This window comes from Microplitis mediator, chromosome 2, assembly GCF_029852145.1.
Source record: "Microplitis mediator isolate UGA2020A chromosome 2, iyMicMedi2.1, whole genome shotgun sequence".
Taxonomy (NCBI): domain Eukaryota; kingdom Metazoa; phylum Arthropoda; class Insecta; order Hymenoptera; family Braconidae; genus Microplitis; species Microplitis mediator.
Window position 1 is genome coordinate 14,701,423 of NC_079970.1, and position 21,010 is coordinate 14,722,432.

The 21,010-nt window shown below is 27.7% G+C and overlaps 3 protein-coding genes across 3 annotated transcripts; 1 reads left to right on the forward strand and 2 right to left on the reverse strand.

Moving 5' to 3' along the window:
* Positions 1 to 338: 338 nt before the first annotated feature.
* LOC130663759 (ER membrane protein complex subunit 8/9 homolog) lies at positions 339 to 5,064 on the reverse strand. Its single transcript, XM_057463197.1, has 4 exons — positions 4,690 to 5,064; positions 4,318 to 4,394; positions 4,083 to 4,247; positions 339 to 796 (listed from the first exon to the last, which is right to left on the reverse strand). The coding sequence occupies exons 1-4, from the start codon at positions 4,897 to 4,899 to the stop codon at positions 613 to 615; spliced, it is 636 nt and encodes a 211-aa protein (XP_057319180.1). The 5' UTR covers positions 4,900 to 5,064; the 3' UTR covers positions 339 to 612.
* Positions 5,065 to 5,132: 68 nt separating this feature from the next.
* Positions 5,133 to 12,695, forward strand: LOC130663755 (rho-associated protein kinase 1-like). Its single transcript, XM_057463188.1, has 12 exons — positions 5,133 to 5,467; positions 5,710 to 6,284; positions 6,361 to 6,840; positions 6,908 to 7,119; positions 7,193 to 7,355; positions 7,435 to 7,726; positions 9,330 to 9,562; positions 9,626 to 9,769; positions 9,847 to 10,011; positions 11,914 to 12,071; positions 12,182 to 12,308; positions 12,396 to 12,695. The coding sequence occupies exons 1-12, from the start codon at positions 5,290 to 5,292 to the stop codon at positions 12,492 to 12,494; spliced, it is 2,826 nt and encodes a 941-aa protein (XP_057319171.1). The 5' UTR covers positions 5,133 to 5,289; the 3' UTR covers positions 12,495 to 12,695.
* On the reverse strand, positions 12,095 to 17,489 carry LOC130678547 (uncharacterized). Its single transcript, XM_057485813.1, has 6 exons — positions 17,432 to 17,489; positions 16,956 to 17,024; positions 16,470 to 16,599; positions 16,273 to 16,384; positions 12,659 to 12,788; positions 12,095 to 12,561 (listed from the first exon to the last, which is right to left on the reverse strand). Exons 1-6 carry the CDS (start codon positions 17,487 to 17,489, stop codon positions 12,527 to 12,529), a joined length of 534 nt encoding a protein of 177 aa, XP_057341796.1. The 3' UTR covers positions 12,095 to 12,526.
* Positions 17,490 to 21,010: the final 3,521 nt, after the last annotated feature.

Genomic DNA, 21,010 nt, shown 5'->3' on the forward strand with positions numbered 1-21,010 from the left:
TTCGCCCGTTTCAGGTATTCTAGTCAGAGTCTAAAGATATGTTAGCAGTCAAAATTCAAATCTATATTGAATTTTGTTCTTGAGTAAAAAAATTTTCAACTCGATCGATAAAAGAACTATTTTCTTAATTTTTTTAAAATCAATTACTAGAAATCTTAAATTTTCAAGATACCAAAATAATACTTACATGACTTGAGAATATGAGTAAGAAATCCATCGGAAGCTGAATCACCACAATTTTTTCCTATTAGTTTTGAATTTTATTTTACATTATATTTAAATTGGACAATGGACTGTTGTATTTTTTTTAAATATTTATAATAATCAGTAAGCTGATACTCGTGTATAAACTTTTATTTATTAATATTTTAAATAATGCTTTGGCTGTGAATTAAAATATTAAAAATTGGATACAATATTCCAATTTGTACTGTCAATTGAATTTTTTTAAAATATCAATTATATATTATTACTATTATTTCATAATTTTTAAATAAAAAATTACGAAAAAGGAATATATAAAAATGGATTTATTTTATTTTAACAATCATCAGTAAACTGTGCTCTGACTACTAAATGCTAATTTAATTGTACAGAATTTTTTTTTTATTTTCATGATTGAACTCCATTACTGTAAGCCAGAGTCTTGTTTATGATTTTGTTTAGTTCATTATTTTGCCAATCTAAACTGATATTATCTAAATGATTATCAAAATCAATAAGATTTTGATACCTCTCTTCTTTTAATAATATAGATATTGTTTCAATTACAGCATCCCCACTTTCATTCAAAATACTGCAATAAAAAAATAACAATTATTTATTAAATTAATGATTACGAGCGACCCACAGTCACTACGTGACTGCCCGAGTATCACTACCAAATTTAGTAAATTTGATTTGCTCGTTTATTAAGGTCTTGACAATTTACTTTCAGATGTTTTCATTAATTAGCAAACCAATCGATTTAAAAAATTATGTTAATTAGAAGATTCAAAAAAAAAAATACACGATCAAATTTTTTTTGTAAGTAAAAATAGAAAAAACTGATTAAATTTCCCTTCCTTTCCCAAAACTTTTTTTGTCCGACGATATCTTTGGAACGAATCAACTGATTTGAACGTTCTTGGTCACAATTCAAAAAGCTCACCAAGACAAAATTGTCATGTAGTTTAGAAGTTACAAAATTTTTTTTTTTTTTGGCTTTTTGTGTATAACTCATAAACCACTTGCCTGATTTGCCTCAAAATGTGTTCAGTTCTAAGTTTTAATGAGCTCTTTCAATTATCATCGAGTAAACTCGATTCGGTTGATTCGTTCCAAAGATATCGGCGGACAAAAATTATTGTTTTTCAGTAAAATGCGTGTTTTGTCGGTCTAACAGTTTTTTGAGCTCGGAGAGCTAAAAAATTTACAAGTAATAATGTTTTCGAGTTCCTTGAGCTTCGAAAACAGCGCAAAGTTTTGGGGCTGGCCCGCAGGGTTCAAAATCTAATCAGCTCTAGAGTTAGATAAGACGCGACGATTGCCACTTCGAACATCGAAATCGATTCATTAGTTCAAGAGATATTGTTGGAGAAAAAATGCTAAAAAACGGTTTTTCACGAATATCTTTGAAACGACTAAATTAAACGTTTTCAAAATGCAATCAGTCCTAGAATTCAGTAAAACGCGCCGATTGCCACCTCGAACATCAAAATCAATTTAGTATTTCAAAAGATATCGGAGTCGAAAAGTTTAAAAAACAACATTTTATGTCATTTTTTCCAAGTAAATCATAATATAATGTAGCAAAATGTATTCAAAATCATACGTAACCAATTATTTTTTAAAATGAGAAAGAGACATATCGGAGCAAGTAAGTGAAAAGCATGAAAAATTGTACAGAATTTCGAATAAATTTGTAAATGCTAGAACATCTATTGATTTATAAAAAAATCCAAATAGTCCACTGACTTTACTCTTACCCGTTGTAGAAACTAATTTGCTAGTGGAATTTTATTGTTCTATTTTATGTAAAAAAATCCGTACACGGAAAGAAAATTATAGCAGCGGTTCCCATAATTTTGTGAAATTTTTTCCTATACCATCATAGGAATTACGACCATAAATTATGGGAGCGGTTCCTATAATTATAGGAATGTTTCCCATAATTATAGGAATAGTTCCTATAATTATGGGAATGATACCCATAACACTATAGGAATGATTCCTATAATTATAGGAATGGTTCCTATAATTTATAGAAATACTTTCTATAATATTATAGGAACCATTCCCATAATATTATGGGAATGGTTCCTATAATAGTATGGGAACTATTCCTATAATATTATGGGAATGATTCCCATAATGCAATTGGAATGGTTCCTATACCATTATGGGAATCATTCCCATAATATTATGGGAATAGTTCCCATACTATTATAGGAACCATTCCTATAATATTATGGGAATGGTTCCCATATTATCATGAAAAAATCATTTTAAAGAAGTGTGGTAATCACTTCTACAATACACAGAAATATTATTAAACATAAAAACAAAAATTCAAACATTGAAAAAAAAAATCGTATTTGGCAAAAAAACATTAAAATTTTCAACAAGAATTTTTTGTCAGCACAAAACATTCAAGAAAATTTAAATTTTGGGAAATTTCTACACTATTGTGCAAAAAAAAAATTTTATGATATTATAGGGATGGTTCCCATAACATTATGGGAATAGTTCCCATAATATTATAGGAATAGTTCCTATACCAATATGAGAATCATTCCCATAATGGTATGGGAACCATTCCCATAATGGTATGGGAACTATTCTCATACTATTATGGGAATGGTTCCCATAATATATGGGAACCATCCCTATAGTAGTATAGGTTCTATTCCCATACCATTATGGGAACCATTCCCATAATGCATAGCAAAACTTCCCATAATTTTCTTTCCGTGTAGATTACGAAAATAATAATAAAAAAGCTCAACTCCCCCGCGTTTTTTAAATAAATAATAAAATTACATTAGGGTCGCTGAGACACCGTGTATTTTCATCAAATAACTTATATATATTACTGTAAAGCCCTATTAAAATTGGTATTGTATTAAAGGGCGAAAAATTCTGAATTAGAAACCAAAAAATAAACCCTTTGCAATTTATTATATTCGTGAAAAAAATTAATGAAAAAAAAAAAGAAACCACTGTGCCCGGGCTCGCGCGCGCCACCAACCTCAGTTACTGTTGCTTTGTTACCGACCGCGTGATTAAACGTAAACAAATAATTTTTTTTTTTCTTAGATTAAAGTCAGTGGACTAAAAGAAAAGACATGATGTTGAAAGTAGCCGTCATCTGGCAATGACAGTGTTTCCATTTACGAATCACTTTTCATTAGAATAAATTATTAAAAATATACATCAAGAAATTTTCAGATGCAAACACGACGTTATCTCTCTGGACAAAATCTCCTTGGCAAAATCTCCCCACGACAAAATCTTCCTATGACAAAATCCCTCCAGGATAAAATTTCTAAAATTATTTTTATCAATCCAATCTCTGATGACTATACTATTACTTCAAAAATTTGACATTCAGAGATTTTGATTAACTTCACAGTAAGTTTACGTAAAGTTCTTGCAATTGATGATGTCAAATTTGGGCTGGGAATTTCCCATGATTCCATACATGTATGTGTAACACATTCTATTTATTTATGATATACACATAAAATGTGAAAAAAAAACCTGAATACAATTCCAGTCATAAGTGTAGAAATCATTATAGTTACATAGATTATTATAAGATCTCATTTATAGAGATCGTGTTCAACAAATTTTGTCATGGGGAGATATCATGGTGGAACTTCTTCACATGCATAGTTGATGCTCTATTTTTATCAGTATTTAATTATTTCATTTAAAAGAAAACAAATTTTTTAATGCCTGTTACTTTCAACATCATGAAAAGAGGAGTGAAAACGTCAGAGAATATTCAAAGAGATAAAAAGAATAATTTAAAAAAGTATTTAAGTGTAAATAAAATCTCTATCTATTTAATTCTAATTGAATAACAAAAAAATACCCACTCTGCTTTATCTTTGACTTTCCATTTTCCATCAGCATACTGTGAAATTTTAAATGGAACAGAATTCATATTAAATGTTAACTCTTTATTATCTATGACAACTAATAGAGCGTTATTAAAATTTTCAGCTATTTTGTCTGCTATTCTGTGTGCCGGTTTATCTGTACTGTAGTAAATACAAACATTTATTAATATAAATAAACACCATTTTGTATTTTGAATTTAATAATCAATACCTCATATCATTGACTAATTCATTAGCTAAATAATAACCAGCAATGACCATGCCATTTTGTTCGGCAAATTGATCCACCTGTCAAGAAAATAAAATTAGATAATATTTTTTAAACAATTTCATTGATAATTTAAGAAAAACCGAATGATCCTGAAGTTAGCAGAGAGCTACAAATTAGTTGATTTTTTTTTCAACAAATAAATTACAAAAAAAAAACAACTAAAAATATACACATATAGAAAATTTAATAAACTATAGGTGCAATGTTTCGAAATATTTTTTTTTTATAGTAAATCGTTTTTAAAAAAATTCAAAAACTGTCAGACGTCTGCTAACTTCAGTATCATAAAAAATATATATAATTTATAATTACCATGGTGAGTGCTATTTCGGCCATAGGTGAAACGTGTAAGCATTGATGAAAAAGAGGAATAGCATCTTGAATCAAAAGATCCGCTGGTTTAGAATCATTTTTATTTTTTTGTTTAGCCAATAAAAGTCCATTGATAGCACAGTGTGGATATTTTGCAGCGTGTAAAATTATTTTACTACAAGCACGTGGAGAAATTGAAATTTTTGACATTTTTTTCAAATTTCTGATAAACTGCTATTTATTACACTATATACCACTATGTATATGTGGTTATTATTTATGAAAAAATAATAACTCTGTATTTCCTATAGTTAACCTATTGCTCCAATATTTATGTCAACGTCACTTTGTGTATTTAACTAATTTAGATTATTTTTGTCAATTTTACTCAACGCGAGGCAGCACCTTCGAGTCGAAGGCTTCGACTTTCAATGTATATTCACCAGATGCGCTGTTTGACGTTTGACATACATGACTAAAAACATAAATATCTATTTATGAATGACATGATTTAGAAAATATTTACAAAATAATGTTTACTTTTTTACCAAGAATATTTATCATGGGCGATCTATTTTCTTATGTAATATCTTATAAATAATGGATACTGCTTCTGATGAATCAGATATTGATATTGATAAAGTTAGTGAATTAGTTGAAAATTTAGAAGAACTTGATAATAATTTATTCGGTGATAATCGACAAAAGAAAAGTTTATTTGGCATTGAAAAAACTAAACAAAACGTCAAGGAAACGCAAAAAAAAGTTATTTTTCGAGGTAAAAATAATTATAAATTCTTATGATACTCAAGTTAGTCGACGTCTAGTAATTTTTTTTAAAACGATAAATTATTTAAAAAATTGCAGCTACAGTTTTATTAATTTTTTACAAGTAGATATTTTTAGTTTTTATTTTTTTGTAATCGATTTAAAAAAAAAAATCCGAAAATTGTTAATTGTCTGTTAATTTCAGGATCATAAATTCTTTTGAATGAACTTCTTTTTTGTAATTTATTTTAGACTTTGACGACGATCCTTTGGATGATTTATTGGGTGACAGCAATACCTTAAATAAAAATAAATTTTCAAATAAAAATGATGATAAAATATCAGGTTTATTTGGAATTAAAAATACAGAAAAATTAAAGTCTGATGTCGGTATATCAAAAAGTACGGAATTTAATTTTACTTCAAGTAAAAATGAAGAAAAAAAATCACTAAATGATAACTGGAAAATTAATAAGTCACAGTCAGCTACATCACAGCCAAAAGTATCAAAGACTTTCGAAAATTCAAATAATGAGTTAATTATTTCTTCGAAATCAAGTCTACCAGACAGAACTAAAAAATCATTAATAATGGAAGATTTATTTGGAAGTAAATCACGAGCAAGTTCTACAAATGAAAATAGTCATGACAAATCTATGTCTAAAAATTTTGGTTCTGAAGAAATTATTTCATCATCAAAACCTGCCCAATTTACTCTTTCTACCTCCAGTGGTAGAGAACCTAGAAGAGCAAGACCTAAATCTATAAATCTCAACGATACTTTAGGACTTTTAGATTCACAAGAGCAAATAACTCAAACAAAACAAGTAAGACAATAAACATTCCAATGAATTCATTAAAATTCACATAAAATAATAATAATAATTTTTTTTTAACATTTAGGAATATTTAGAACAAAAAGCTGCTAGTATAAATGATATTCCACCAGAAAATTTACCCGCGTGGCTGGGTGGTACAAAAAAAATAACCACCGAAACTGATAAACAAGTGAATAATCCAACAGCAAAATCTGATAAATGTGATGTACAAAATAACATTATATCTAAATCTTCGATATTAAACCAAGACAATTTATCACAAAGAAATACTATTTCTCTGCCAGATATTTCTTCATTGACAGGAACGCAATTTGATCCGAAAATTTCAATTGTTGCTATGCAGCAACAGGAACATGAGCTACGAGCTGCCACTATTTTATCTCAACAAACTGATCAATTAAGTAGTATCGTAGAAGGTCAAAAAAGTAAATTGAATGAGCAAGAAAAATTATTCGATACATTAATTAAACAGCAAATTGATAGGCAGTCAATACTTGAAACTCAAATTAAATTACAGCAAGCAAGAATAGATCATTACATTCAGGTGAGTATTCATTTATTATACCCTATATGCATTCAAAATAATTTATATTTTGTTTCTTTGTTTAAAGGCACTTTCCAATCAGCATATGACACTGCCGTCAGGTTTACAATTTGAAAATAAAGATAAAGATCCAATGACTGATAAACAAAATGATGAAAAAATATCATCTGAATATTTATCACATACTTTAGAAGTAGAAAAACATAATTTAGAGCACTTAGTAGATATTATGAAGGATACAAATGAAAGAGAAGTAAAAATTTTACAAGATTCTCATGAGTAATTTTTTTATGTTTATTATAATTATCGATCCTTGATATAATTGATTGAATTTAAACTCTCGTACTTTCAGAACACAAATGCGTTTAATGCAAGAAAATCTAAATAAACTTGAAGAAAGATTACGGGGACAAATAGCAGAAATTCAAAATGAATATGAGAAAAAAATAGAAAAATTATCGACTGAAAAAAATGAGCAAGAAATATATTTAAAAACACAAATAGAAAATCTTAAAGTATGATTATATTTTATTTAATAGAAGAACAAATATTTTATTTTTTTTATTAATTTAACAAATATATAATTCCTTCTAGACAGATCAAATTCAAGTTATAAAAGATATTCACATTCGACACTCACAGCAAGTTGATTTATTACAAAAGGAACATATTAAAACATTAGAAAATATTTCTCGTGCCAAAAAAACAGAACAACAGACTGTTGATTTTATAATAACTCATAAAACAGATGTTAACAGTATTCTTGAACGAGTACAGCACGTTTCCGATGGGTTTCAAACGTTGTCTGATCAAATTAAAAATCGAGATCTTGACAGTGTCATTAAACGAGAAAGTAATTTGAAAAGACAAGAAGAATCATTGAAAGGTATATCATATATTAGGGTGGTCCGTTTGGAACGACTATTTTTTTTTTCACTCCCACATCAAAATATTGTTGTATAGACATTGAAAAAAAAATTCCCTGCAAGTTTCGGCTCTTAATTTTAATTTCAAGTACTTTACATTTGATTTTGAAGTTTTCCCATTTAAAAGGTCCCACCATGATATCTCCCCAGACAAAATCTGTTGAACACGATCTCTATAAACGAGATCTTATAATAATCTATGTAATTATAATGATTTCTACACTTACGACTGGAATCGTATTCAGGTTTTTTTTTCACATTTTATGTGTGTATCATAAATAAATAGAATGTGTTACACATATACGTATGAAATCATGGGAAATTCCCAGCCCAAATTTGACATCACCGTCGATTGCAAGAACTTGACGTTAACTTACTGTGAAGTTAATCAAAATCACTGAACGTCAAATTTTTGAGGTGATAGTATGGCCATCAGGGATTGGACTGATAAAAATAATTTTAGAAATTTTATCCTGGAGAGATTTTGTCATGGGGAGATTTTGTCCAGAGAGATAAAGTGGTGTTGTCATTTAAAATAGCTAGAAAAATTTGAATTTTTTTTTAATTCTCTATAGCTTAGCCGCATTTCAAGTTATCGAGTCGCCGTTTGCGTCATTTTGTAGGTAATTTAATACTCTTCAAAAGTATCCTCAGTAATTTTACTCAGACTCTAATTGTTTCTTCTGTATTGGTTCTGAAAATCATTTTTTTAAAAATAGTTTTGGTTTTTGGTTGATATCGACGAAATTACGAAATCTATATTAAAAATGCAGATAACGATTCTTTAGTAAATTTGGTTTCCTACAAATAAGGTCCTCTTATTTAAGTGGCTCAATACCTTTGTTCACGTGACATAGGGATTTTATTAATTTTGTAAATAAAATATTTTTCGAAAAAACTCGACCAAATGCCTTTTAATTTTAGTTTTATAAAAGCAAATAATTTTCTTTTTATTAATTTCACCCATTATTGAAAATACGAAGGATTAAATTCGATAAGCTTCGGAAAAATTTTGGGCAAACATTTTATTTACAAAATCAATAAAATCCTTATTTCACGTGAACGAAGAATTTGGGTTACTTAACTAAGAGAACATTTTTTATAGAGAAATTAATTCCCTAAAAAATCGTTATCTGCGTTTTTAATTTAAATTCCTTTTATTTGTCGATATCGACTAAAAATCCAAATTATTTAAAAAAAAAACGATTTTCAGAACCAATACAGAAGAAACAATGAGTAAAATTACTGAGGATACTTTTGAAGAGTATTAAATTACCTACAAAATGACGCAAACGGCAAGCCGATAACTTGAAATGCGGCTGAGCTGTAGAGAATTAAAAACAAAATCCAAAATTTCTTATGTATTTTAAATGGGAAAAGTTCAAAATCAAATGTAAAGGACGTAAAATTAAAATTATGGGCTGAAACTTTCAAGCAATTTTTTTTTGGTTTGGATTTGTTACAAAGTTGAAATTTTTGTTTTACATTTGAATAAAAAATTTTAACAGTGTAAGTTAAACGATTAATTAAATTCAACAATTAATTTTTAATAAAAAAAAATAGTGCTGATTGAACATCTAATCACCCAACAAGAAACAATGGATAGTGAAAGGAAACAACTAGTTAATATTGCTCAAAAATTAGAGTCTGATACAAATGAATTAACAAATCAATTTGTAACAAGTCATAAATTAATAAATGAACGAGAAACAAGACTGGAAATGCAAGAAAAATCTTTTATTCACGAGAGAAATTTATTCCACGAGCAAATCAAATGGGAACGAGAACATATACAGGTAAAAAAAAAGCTATTTTTTAAATATTTTCTATAAAAATATTCTACAATGAATTGTGTATAGTGTTTAAAAGAAACATGGATCACCGAACAAAAACAACAATTAAAACTATTAGCTAATGAGAGAGAAGCTGTGGCTGCAGAAAGAGCCAAATTTGAAGTATTCAATAACTTGAAACTAAACTCTGATGATTTAATTAAGACTGAGGTTCGTTTTTAATATAAATAAATATTTTTAAATTTATACTTGATCCCTTAGATTTTTTATTGATTGTGTTGAAACAGTTAGAGGCAGCAATCAAAGCAGCACATGATGCAACTCATCAAGCGAACCTAGAACGGCAGAGATGGCAAGAAAAATCCGAAAGTCTTTTAACAGAACAACGTCGAAATGAAATGAAAGAAAGACAACTAATGCAAAGGGCTAAAGATTTAGAAGAACTTACTCAGGTTTCATTTTCATTTATAAATATATCTAAAAATTGTTTCTAAATAGTACACTCGGCACAAAAGCCGGCTAAAAGTATATTAAAAATAATTACCAAATAAGTGATTTCTAGGCTTTGTCAATTAAAATAACTTCTGAAAGACGTGAGAATTACATATCATTTACGTAAGATATTTCATGGTGACCACAGATTTTTTAGGCTGAAATTCTCTGACTTTTCCAGGTATTCCAGTCAAATAATTAAAAAATTCCCTGACTATATGTCGTAATATTAAATTATTGGAAATATTTATTTAATTCAAAATAAAATGGTACAAGTCAGTTCAATAAATAATCAATCATTGTGGTTAAATGAAACTTATTTTATTATTTGTCAATGGTCATAGGTTTTTTTTATTTATTAAATGAATAGTTATTTATTTTTGATTTTAAATTTGTTTTTATATAACTTACTCTCTAATAAAAAAATAGTGAAAATAAATAAACATTTTATTTTCACTATAATAAATTTCATAAATAAGAACGTTTTATAGAATATTAATAAAATACGAGCAACCTGTAGTCACTACGTAACTGCCCAAATATCACTACTAAATTTCTAAAATACGCAGAAAAAAAAGATTTCTTTCCGCAAAAAAATTTTAATTTGCACCAAGAAATTTTATACATTATCAATTAAATACAAAAATTGTCTTGAAGCGAGAAAAGATTTTTTTGGTCAAGAAATAATTCCTTGCACCAAGTAATTTTTTCTAGATCTAAATAAATTTTTGTTTTCAATTCACGATGCAAAGTATTTCTTGGGGTAAGTAAAAACTTTCTTGAGGCGAGTGAAGATTTTTTGCGTCAATGAATCCTTTTTTTCTATGCACACTTTTTTGGCTTTGAGAAGCTTCCTAAAACCAAAAGGGAGTATATAAATCTGTCGTTTTGGAATAAGTAACGCGATATAAATAACATAGCTATATATTCAGTGACATTCAGTCATATTTAGTGACGGAATAATTAAAGTATTGATTTATTTAAAGAAAATAAATACGATCGTCTTTTTTCTCGCGTAATTTAAATGTAATTCGAATGATATAGATAAATCTATTTATCTCAATACTTGGCAATTAAAAAGAGTTTAAAGTATGAAAAGGCACAAATTCAAGTCAAGACCTATCTAATGATACTAATTTCAATAACATTAACTAATTCTATCATATCGATATGGCGGGAAACACATTTTCCTTATTCTCTTAATAATATAGAATAGATTAATCAAGGATGCGAATAGTAAAATTTATTAGTTCAATGCTTATGTATACTTTTAATGTTTTTTGAGTTTTAACTTGTGAATATGCATGTTAATAGCTTGAAGATTCTTTCTACGATTGGTTTCTACTAAGAAATTTTTTTTTTCTAACTGCTTCATTTTTTCGCTATTGAAATCCATTTCTAACAATTTTTTTTCAAGACGGTATTACAATCGCAATCGCACCGTGCCACTGTTTGGACAGTTTCGAAAGAAAAAAAAAATTGATGGGATATTTTTAGTCAGAGATTTTTCAGCTTTATGACGAAATTCCCTGACTTTTCTAGTATATTTATAATTCCCTGGCATTTCCAGGTTTTACAGAAATATGGCCACCATGAAAATAAAAATAAGTTCATTTATAATCATATTCATGTTTCGTATTTCTAAATGATTTGTTAATGACTTCAAGTATTTTATTTTAAATTTGAGAAAAATTGTTAACGGAGTAAATATTAATTGCTAATTTTATGAAAAAACATCGAGCGCATTGATTAAAAAATTGTGAATAAATTGAAAAATTTTATAATTTTTTATCTTATGATAACTTGTCTTTTCTATTGAATTAAAGAGTACGGTAACTACAAAATTTTTTTTACATTATTAGGCAGCTGTCATTAAACGTGAAGAGGGTTTGCAAGCACTAAGAGAAGCACAAAGAATTGAAAAACAACACAAAGATAAATTAAATCAATTACAATCACAGCTTGAATCTTTAGCCGATCGAGAAAGTAAAATTGCTGCTGAAAAAATAACATTAGCGAGGTATTTTATTTAAACATAAGTCAATTAATTTAGTTTTAATTACAATTATTTTATCATATGTACAAAATTTAAATACAATAAAAAAATATTAACTACAATTTTTGTTTTAGAGAAAGATTATCATTGAGAGTATATCAGGTTGAAAAATCAGAAAAAGATATAACAAATGACTCATATCACAATCAAGTAAAAGAGTCGACTTACATGTCTCCTGCACCCGTACAAACTCATTTCAAGGTGAGTAAATATAAATAAAAAACTCATTACAAAAATAGCAATAAAATTAAAATTAAAAATGTCAATAATCTTTATAAATTTGTCCAGGATATAGTTGATCCTCAACTTTTGCTTTTAAAACTAAATTTGGACAATAAATTAGATACATCTCAGCAATTACTTACTGACATGCAAGAATTAATATAATTAAAAGAAAAAAATTTATTATACTTTGATGGTTACAAATCCAGTGTTGGGTCCAAAGAAACGTTTCCTACAAAAATTTAGTTAATACATATATCTGTATATATACGAAAACATTTTATAAATACGTGTGTTAAAAAAAAATATAAATAAATTGACTATGTTACCATCTACACTTGTATCTGTTACATCTGAAAAATTTTGAAGAATATGTAGATTTGTAATCATCACTTCAACTTTATCCGTTGTGATTTTGTAGTTCCGAATTTCATTTATTAGATTTTCATTGGGCGCTTGCTAGAATTATAAAAATATAACTACATTATATGCATTTAAATAATTCATTTAGAAAAGTGTAAAAAATTTCACTATGAAATTCACATTTTGAGACAAATATAAATTTTATTATAAATTTATTCTGACCAATTTTAATTAGGACGAGGGATATAAAAAGGATATATTTACTAGATTTTATGATGAATAATTTATAATAAGATTCATCAGAATATAATTTGAAATTATCATTTGTTATATAATTTTAACCCTCAACGGACACAAGGGGTTATCTCAAGGTTTTTTATCGGCTGTAGAAATAAACCTAATCGGTAGTTTTACTTTCAATTTTATAGAAATACTATTTAAATATGTTTATAAAAAATTAGGATCGATTTTTATCAAATAGTTAATTTTGAGTTATAAAAAATTGTTGACCAAAAAATGGAAAAAATAAATTTGTACTTAAAAATAGTCATAACTTTTTTAATTTTTAATATTTTGAGCCAAATCTTACGGCAAATTATTAGGAATAAATTTTCTTAAACCTGTTTGAAAATGATTAGCTATTGAGATAATTGGAGTTAAAAGTTCATAGAATTAGGTATACAAATTTGGAGTCAAATATTCTAGATCCATAACTGTTAAGGTTTAAATGTGATTTTTAAGAATATTTGTTTGCTTTATATATTCTTGGTTCACAGCTCGAGGTTGGGAATCAATTATAGATAAATTGTAATAAATTAAATCTTTTTTAACTTCCCGCTAAGAAAATTGTAAATTTTCAAAAATTCGGGAAGTTATTGGTTACAGACCGATTTTCGAAAATCGAATTTCTATCAAATCTTGAAGTTTTAAGATTCTAGCAAACTATTCTGACTAATTTCAAGATGATTTCCGAGTGTCTGTATGTGTGTATGTACGTACATATGTAAATATCTATAACTTTTGAACGGATGAACCGATTTTAATCGTCAAGGTGGCATTCGACGCGGCTTATTAATTCCTACAAACTGTAAAAATTCAGCTTGATCGGTAGGGCTCGCTCGGAGATATTCCAAAAATAAAATTTTTTCAAAAATGTTTTTTTTTGGATAACTTGTAATGTGCTCGGTGGATTGATTCCAAAATCAACTGGGCTCTAAAACTTTATAAGCTACGTCAAATGCCACCTCAACCATCAAAATCGGCCAATTCGTTTGAGAGATATCGTTGGAGAAAAAATGGTATAAAACGGTTTTTTTTCGAAAACAACGGCATACAAAAGTATTTTCGAGCTCAAGGAGCTCGAAAACAGCGGAAAGTTTTGGGGCTGGCCCGCAGGGTCAAATGATAGACTGATTTTGTTTTTGTGTATACCTATCGAAGTAATCTTAAATTCATATTAAACTCGTGTCATTATAAATTAATCATATAAGTAATACGAATTTACAAAATGTGGTGTTTACAGCAAATTCACAATAAATTATGTATCTGAAGATCGGCGCGTTTTTCGCGCAACGAAAATGGAAAGAATTATGTAATTTGATGCTTAAGGGTGACGTATGGGGTAGTTCCGGGTGTAGGGGGTGGCCTGCAATTCTCGGCTGATACACTAGTACCTATGCGAAGCATTTCAGAAATCTAGATCCAGTAAATTTTTTACTTTTCATATTATTTTTTTATTATCGTTCCGCGAAAAACGTTCCAATCTTCAGGTACGTAATAAATTGCCAGAATAAATTCATAAAAATCATAATGGTGTCAAAATGATAATTTTACAGTAAAATTAATTATGAATAAACAGACTGGCCACAAATCGGAAATATCGGGAATTATCAGGGAATTTTGAAAAGTATCCGGGAACTTAATTGCGACAGTTAAAAATCTAAAAAATTTTCAATACTACACGAGTCACAAAAATGAAGGGATATTAAAAAAAATTGAAAATTTTTAAGTGATTTTCCCCAGGCTCGAAGGAAAATAGTCGTGCTACAAAAACAATAAGATAAATTGTAGCTTTAAGTGTTTAGTTTTCTGACCTGGTCTTGAAATTTTCTTATTATGCACGGACCCAGAGTAATCCTAAGAAAACCATAGGAATAAAAATTTTACAAATTTTTGCTCTTTTTAAAAACGGTCTTCGGGCTTCAATACATTTTTTTTCGATAATTATCATTGATATTTTATTACTTCGGAACCGTGAAAAAAAAAAAAATTGCAAGACCAGATCAGAAAGCTAGACACTTGAAGCTACAATTTGCATTTTTTGTTTTTGTTGTACGTCCATTTTCTTTCGAATTACAACCTGGGGAGAATCACTTAAAAATTTGGAATTTTTTTAATATCTCTTAATTTTTGTCACTAGTGTATTTTTAATTTATTTTAATCATAAAATTTCTCATTAAAAATTTTAACTTACATATTTTTAACATCAAATAACAAAGAGTAAATCAGATTAATTTATTTTATTTGTTTCTTTTAGTTTCTCGCATGATTTAATCATCAAATTAAATTATTGACAATTAAAAAATAAAAACTTGAATATCTTAATGATACGAATAAAATTTCTGAATCAGGGAAAAATGTGAAAAATTTTACTGGAAACCGGGAAATATCAGGAAATTTTTAAATAATTTCTTTGTGGCCACCCTGATAAAAAAGTTTTTTTTTTTTTTTAACGGGAAGTGAACTCCATTAATAAAGCAAAAGGCCTAGTACCTGATCACTACGTGTACTTGTAGATTTATATTTAATAAAATTCAGCAAATACAGATCTAAAAAAGCCATTCGGCAGCCGAAATGGAAGTAGATTTCTCATTATTTGATTATTTCAACCTTCTAAATAAATATTAATTTCAAGGCAATAATATGAATTCATGCAGTTTCATGAATTTACTAATAAATACAATAGTTATATTCCTATGAAATCTACTAAAAGTGGGAAAACCAATACAATAGCAAAATTTCATTTAATGAGTGGTAAGATAAATAATTTCATTGGTCTAATCACATATATAGGCATAAAAATTAAATCTTATTTGAAGAGTATTCAGATGAATTTTATAGAAAGTCGATAAGTTATCACATTCAAAAAATATTGGAGAAAGAATAAGTAAAAATATGAATTTTTGACATTTTCAAAACTAAAAAATGCTATAACTTCTAAACTAATTGGCCAAATTGGCTTATCTTCGAACTCATTCAAGGTAATCGCCCATAAAAAAAGTATGCTAAGTTTCATTAAGATCGGTGTAGAATTTTGGACCCTATCGTTGGAGAACGGCGCATTATATCGTATATATATATAAATACATATATAAACTTTTGAACCATATGTATTTCCTGACTCAGTCGTCGAGCTGAGTTTAAAGGTGGCGAAATTTTTCGAAAATTCCATCATGAAAAAAAATATAATAGTCAGATTTCTATGAAATCTACTAAAAATATATAAGTGATCGGGTACTGGTTCCCAGATCAGGTACTCGGTCTCTTACTTTGTCGTAGCTTTTATTTTTAAAAAACTTACCACTAAAGTATACATTCTAGACAGTTTTAATTTTTCTTCTGGATCAATATTCGTATTAACTTCCAAAGAAGTTAGAAATGACATAGCATCCGATACAAAACTTATTATGGCACTAAAATAAGAAAAAAAAATCAAATATGATAAATCAATTTTTATACTACAATTGTAAGTCGAAAAAATAAATGTCAGATCCTTACTCATGTTCAACATTAGAAATAGGCAAACTTATTTCGTTACTGGATTCAGAAAGTTTTTGGATAACATGTTTGTAAGATGTTATTGAATTTGAAGTATTATTTATTTGTTCTGAATCCTTATTACTCTCATCTGAAATATTAATCATTATAATATAATTCAAAATCTATTTATGTTTATTGTGAAAAAAAAAAAGTTATTTGTAAACAAAAATGATAACCTATCAAGTTCTCTATATTTTTAAGATTAATATCTAATTCAGTGGCGTGTAATTTTTTTTCATAGCTTAATTTTAAATTTAAATTATCTTTATATATACTTATGTCATTTAAAACATTTTTTAATGATTCCATTGATGACTTCATCAAAAAAATTTCGAAAATTTCACTAAGGTGAGGTTAGAGAGGCTTCTCGAAAATGAGCGGAAAAATTAAATTTGAGTTGACCGTAAAGTTAGTTATTTTTTATCTTTTGATTTTTGAATTTACTTAGTTGAATAGTAGCTAGATGACGCGAGCTGGCTTCTTTTTCATATGAATCGTTCCCTTTTGTGATTACTAAATCACGCAGAATGTTAATTTTTCAAATCAAATGTTACACAATAAAATTAAATTTTTTGTTATTAATTATCATTTAGAATATCTTTTATTAAGATGAGAAGTACAACTAGATACACTCTTGTAGTTGTATTAAGATTTATTCTGACCAATCAATTTGCTAGAGAAACTATGAAAATATATTTTTATAAAATTCAACACCGAAAATGACTTGATAAAATTTATTTTAATTTTATAGACAACAATTATTAAACAAAAATATTAAGTTGCGGAAAAAATAATTGAGCAATTTGAACTTTTGATTATCATCTGTTTTTTTAACAGAAATTTTTATTATCAACTGCACCATCATTTCTTTAGCTCTGCCTTATCTGTTTTTTCCATTCGCCATATCCGCTCTTTTTTACCATAGCTCTTGGCATCATTATATTTCCCTAGTTTTTTGGCTAAACTACATTTTTGCATTCAACTTGTAGTCAACAGTCACACAAGCTGAAAATTGTCGACAACTTGTCGTGCAACAATAAGAGAAGACTTGTATAGGTTTCATATATCAGATAAGTATACTTGATAGATAAAAGAGTAAATATATATATGTATACGATGTATCAAAAACGGGATAGTCGCGGAATTGACGGGCGGCTAAAATTTCGAACGATGGAAGAGCAAGGAAAAATAGTGTATGCATGAAAATAAAGAAAAATGTATTTAACGATATGTTAACATGACGTGATCAAGTTCTGTACGTATACACATAAATGCTTATGCACTTTTAATTATATACATTTAAAATGATTTATGAGTTATGAATGATTACTCTAATACATCATTTAAATAAAAAAGACTGTAAATTATTTAAGTATATGAACACCATACTAAAATATCATAATAATTAATTAAATGAAGAAATACAAATTTTAAGATTTACTTATTTAAAAGAAAATATAACTATTTTTATCTTCTTATGTTATTTTTAATTTGAAACGTAGTATTCTGTTGTAAAATTTAGTATTAATTACATAAAAATGCATCTAAAAATTCATTACTTTCAGTAACATGACTCAAGATTTTAAATATTTAATCCACTATAATTATTTATGAGCATACGAGATCATATATAGTCATACATAGCTATGTATGGCCATATATTCCCATACATGGACTATAAATGACCATATATGTTTAATTAATCGCGGGCATACATGATCAGACATAGTCATACAAAGCCATGTATGACCATATATGACCTTATATGATTCATATATCGCCATGCATAACTGTATTAAAAAAGTTGGTATGCCTATGTACGGCCATATATGCTCCATGTATGGCCATATATTAGGGTGCTTCAAGAAAAAAATTTAATTTTTTTTTTCGCACTTACCCCCTGGAACGTTAGTGGTTGCCGAGAAAAAAATCCTCCCAAAAGATGGGCTCTCTAGCTCAACTCTAAGAGGTCGCTATTTTAATTTTAATTTCCCATCTAATTAACATGTAAAAATTTACTTTTTTACTAAAAATGTAATTACTCGTAAGCTGCTCAAAATTTTTCAAACTTATACAAAGATCTTTAAAGCTGATTCCTCAAGCTTTCTTAAACCCTATGAAAAGTTAAAATTATCATAGTTGAAACGAAATTGTTAATTTTCATTTTTTTTTTTTGCTAGCTTCAGTTGGAGATAATTTTGACACATCATAGGGTTATAGAAAGCTTGAGGAATCAGCTTTAAAGAACTTTGTATAAGTTTGAAAAATTTTGAGCAGCTTACGAGTAATCACACTTTTAGTGAAAAAGTAAATTTTTACATGTTAATTAGATGGGAAGTTAAAATTAAAATAGCGACCTCTTAAAGTTGAGCTAAAGAGCCTATCTTTTGGGAGGATTTTTTTCTCGGCCACCACTAACGTTTTAGGGGGTAAGAGAGAAAAAAAAATTAATTTTTTTTTTGAAGCACCCTACCATATATGCTTCATATATGAACTATACACGGCCATACATGGCCATTAGGGTAGGCCAAAAAAAGTGACTATTTTTTTTTTCTTTAGTTACAGTGAAATTTTTTTTTAAGATGAAAAAAAAAATTCTGTTAAAATTTGAGCGCTTAATATTAATATTAAGAGGTGCCTATTTGCAATTGCACGACTCTTAATGCGAAGCATTAGAGTGTGCTCTGCGATCGAAAAATTTTTTTTATTTCCCATTTAAATAACATAGCAAAAAAATTTTTTTATGTTTAAAATTTTATTACTCAGCATCTAATCAACGGATCGCAAAGATTAATACTTGTTCTTGTAGGGAATTGGACGATCTGCATAAAAAGTCTCTTATGATTTTTCACTTATTCCACTCGGCTCAAAGTTATTTAATGTTAAAGTTTAACATTAAATAGTTTATTGGCAATTTCACAATATTTCTAATTTTGACTTTAAAAATATGGTTTGAAAATGAAAAAAATATTTTACTTTATGAAGTGCAAATCACATTCTCTGAAAAAATGTTGAATTTTTTTTGTAATTATTGATTGCAAATAATTAACATTTCTTACGCTTTAATTAAATTATAATTATTAATTTATTTCGTTAGATGAACAATAACTTCTGCAAAAACGATAAAGTCCTGAATAACTATTGAAGTATTCCAATTTAATTAATCCGCAGTTTTTGTACTCAACTAATAAGTAGTCTAAGAATTAAAGATATTGTCTTCATCAATTTTTAATTGAAAATAATTATTTGTACTACAAATTAAAATTTTTTCAATTTATTTTAATTAATATTTTTGTTTAATAAATATGAAATTGCTGTATTAATTGTGATAGTATAGTTGAAAGAAAGGAAAAAAAATTTGGAAAATCTAAAAGTGCACGCCTCGAAAGCTCATGTTATGTTTTTTTTTAAAAGTTAAATTTCGAATAAAATTGAACATCCCGCTCTTTTCCCATAAAAATTTCCATGGTAAATATACGGTAATAAAAGTAAAAAAAAAATAAATAAGGAGAACATTCCTAATGAAAAATGGCGGCAGTGTGTGTTTGTTTACATGTAAGATTGCCGGTTTTAACCGTAATGATTTATTTTAAAAAAAACGAGAAGGTTACAGTAGTGATTTTCGAAAGGAACCTTCTTTGCTTATTTCTGAAAATTTTGAAAAAAAAATTAAGTAGTTTCGTCAAGTCGTTCTCGAGATATCCGTACCACGCCGTTTTTTTGAACCACAGCCCTCGCGGATTCGGGGTTACTGTGAAATCACAGTGAAATCACAGTGAAATCAATTTTACCGTAAGTTTACTGTGTATTGATGGTAATTTCATAGTGAATTCACAGTCGTTTTGTGCCATTTCGTCACTCTGGTTATATAGTAATTTTACAGTAATTTTATGGTAGTTCCATAGTGATTTCACTTGTGATTCTTTTGTAGGTTTAGAATTAAATTACCATACTTTCATGATAATTTTACTGTCGATCAGCTATCGATTTATGGTAACCCAACAATGGTAACACTGAGACTTTATCATGGGTTCACAGTCAGTTTATCGTGATTTCACTACGAATTCACTGTGATTCCATAGTAATTTGATAGTGTTAACTCTGTGACTTTACAATAGTTTCACAGTCAGTTCATAGTGGTTTAACCATGAATTTACCGTGATCCCATGACAACCTAGTAGTATTAGCACTGTGACTCTATGATACTTTCACAGCAAATTATTAGTGTTTTCTCCATGATTTCACTCTACTTTGATAGTGATCTGATACGGTATATCTATCATTAATCCAATTTCAAAATCAAAATTTGAATTTTTAATGTCATTAATCGATAGAAATGGAATTAAAAAAAAAATAATATCAATTATTTCATAAATGCTCCTATAATTATTTGTAAGTTTAGCAAATATTTGGGCACAAATGTATTTTATTTATTATAAATTTAGCTATTTTAGGAATTTCCGAGTGAAATTTTATCTGTAATTATCTAATTTAGTTAA

Excerpts from the sequence above, each read along its gene's own strand:
- LOC130663759 (XM_057463197.1), bottom strand. The coding sequence starts at position 4,899 with ATGTCAAAAATTTCAATTTCTCCACGTGCTTGTAGTAAAATAATTTTA. Across the intron at positions 4,248-4,317 it reads GAATTAGTCAATGATATGAG|TACAGATAAACCGGCACACA; the intron begins GTATTGATTATT and ends TATTTACTACAG. Across the intron at positions 797-4,082 it reads AAAGTCAAAGATAAAGCAGA|TATTTTGAATGAAAGTGGGG; the intron begins GTGGGTATTTTT and ends TTTTTATTGCAG.
- LOC130663755 (XM_057463188.1), top strand. The coding sequence starts at position 5,290 with ATGGATACTGCTTCTGATGAATCAGATATTGATATTGATAAAGTTAGT. Across the intron at positions 7,356-7,434 it reads CACAAATAGAAAATCTTAAA|ACAGATCAAATTCAAGTTAT; the intron begins GTATGATTATAT and ends AATTCCTTCTAG. Across the intron at positions 10,012-11,913 it reads ATTTAGAAGAACTTACTCAG|GCAGCTGTCATTAAACGTGA; the intron begins GTTTCATTTTCA and ends TTACATTATTAG.
- LOC130678547 (XM_057485813.1), bottom strand. The coding sequence starts at position 17,489 with ATGCAAAAATGTAGTTTAGCCAAAAAACTAGGGAAATATAATGATGCC. Across the intron at positions 16,600-16,955 it reads TCTAGCTACTATTCAACTAA|ATGAGAGTAATAAGGATTCA; the intron begins GTAAATTCAAAA and ends TTAATATTTCAG. Across the intron at positions 12,789-16,272 it reads CTAGAATGTATACTTTAGTG|CAAGCGCCCAATGAAAATCT; the intron begins GTAAGTTTTTTA and ends TTATAATTCTAG.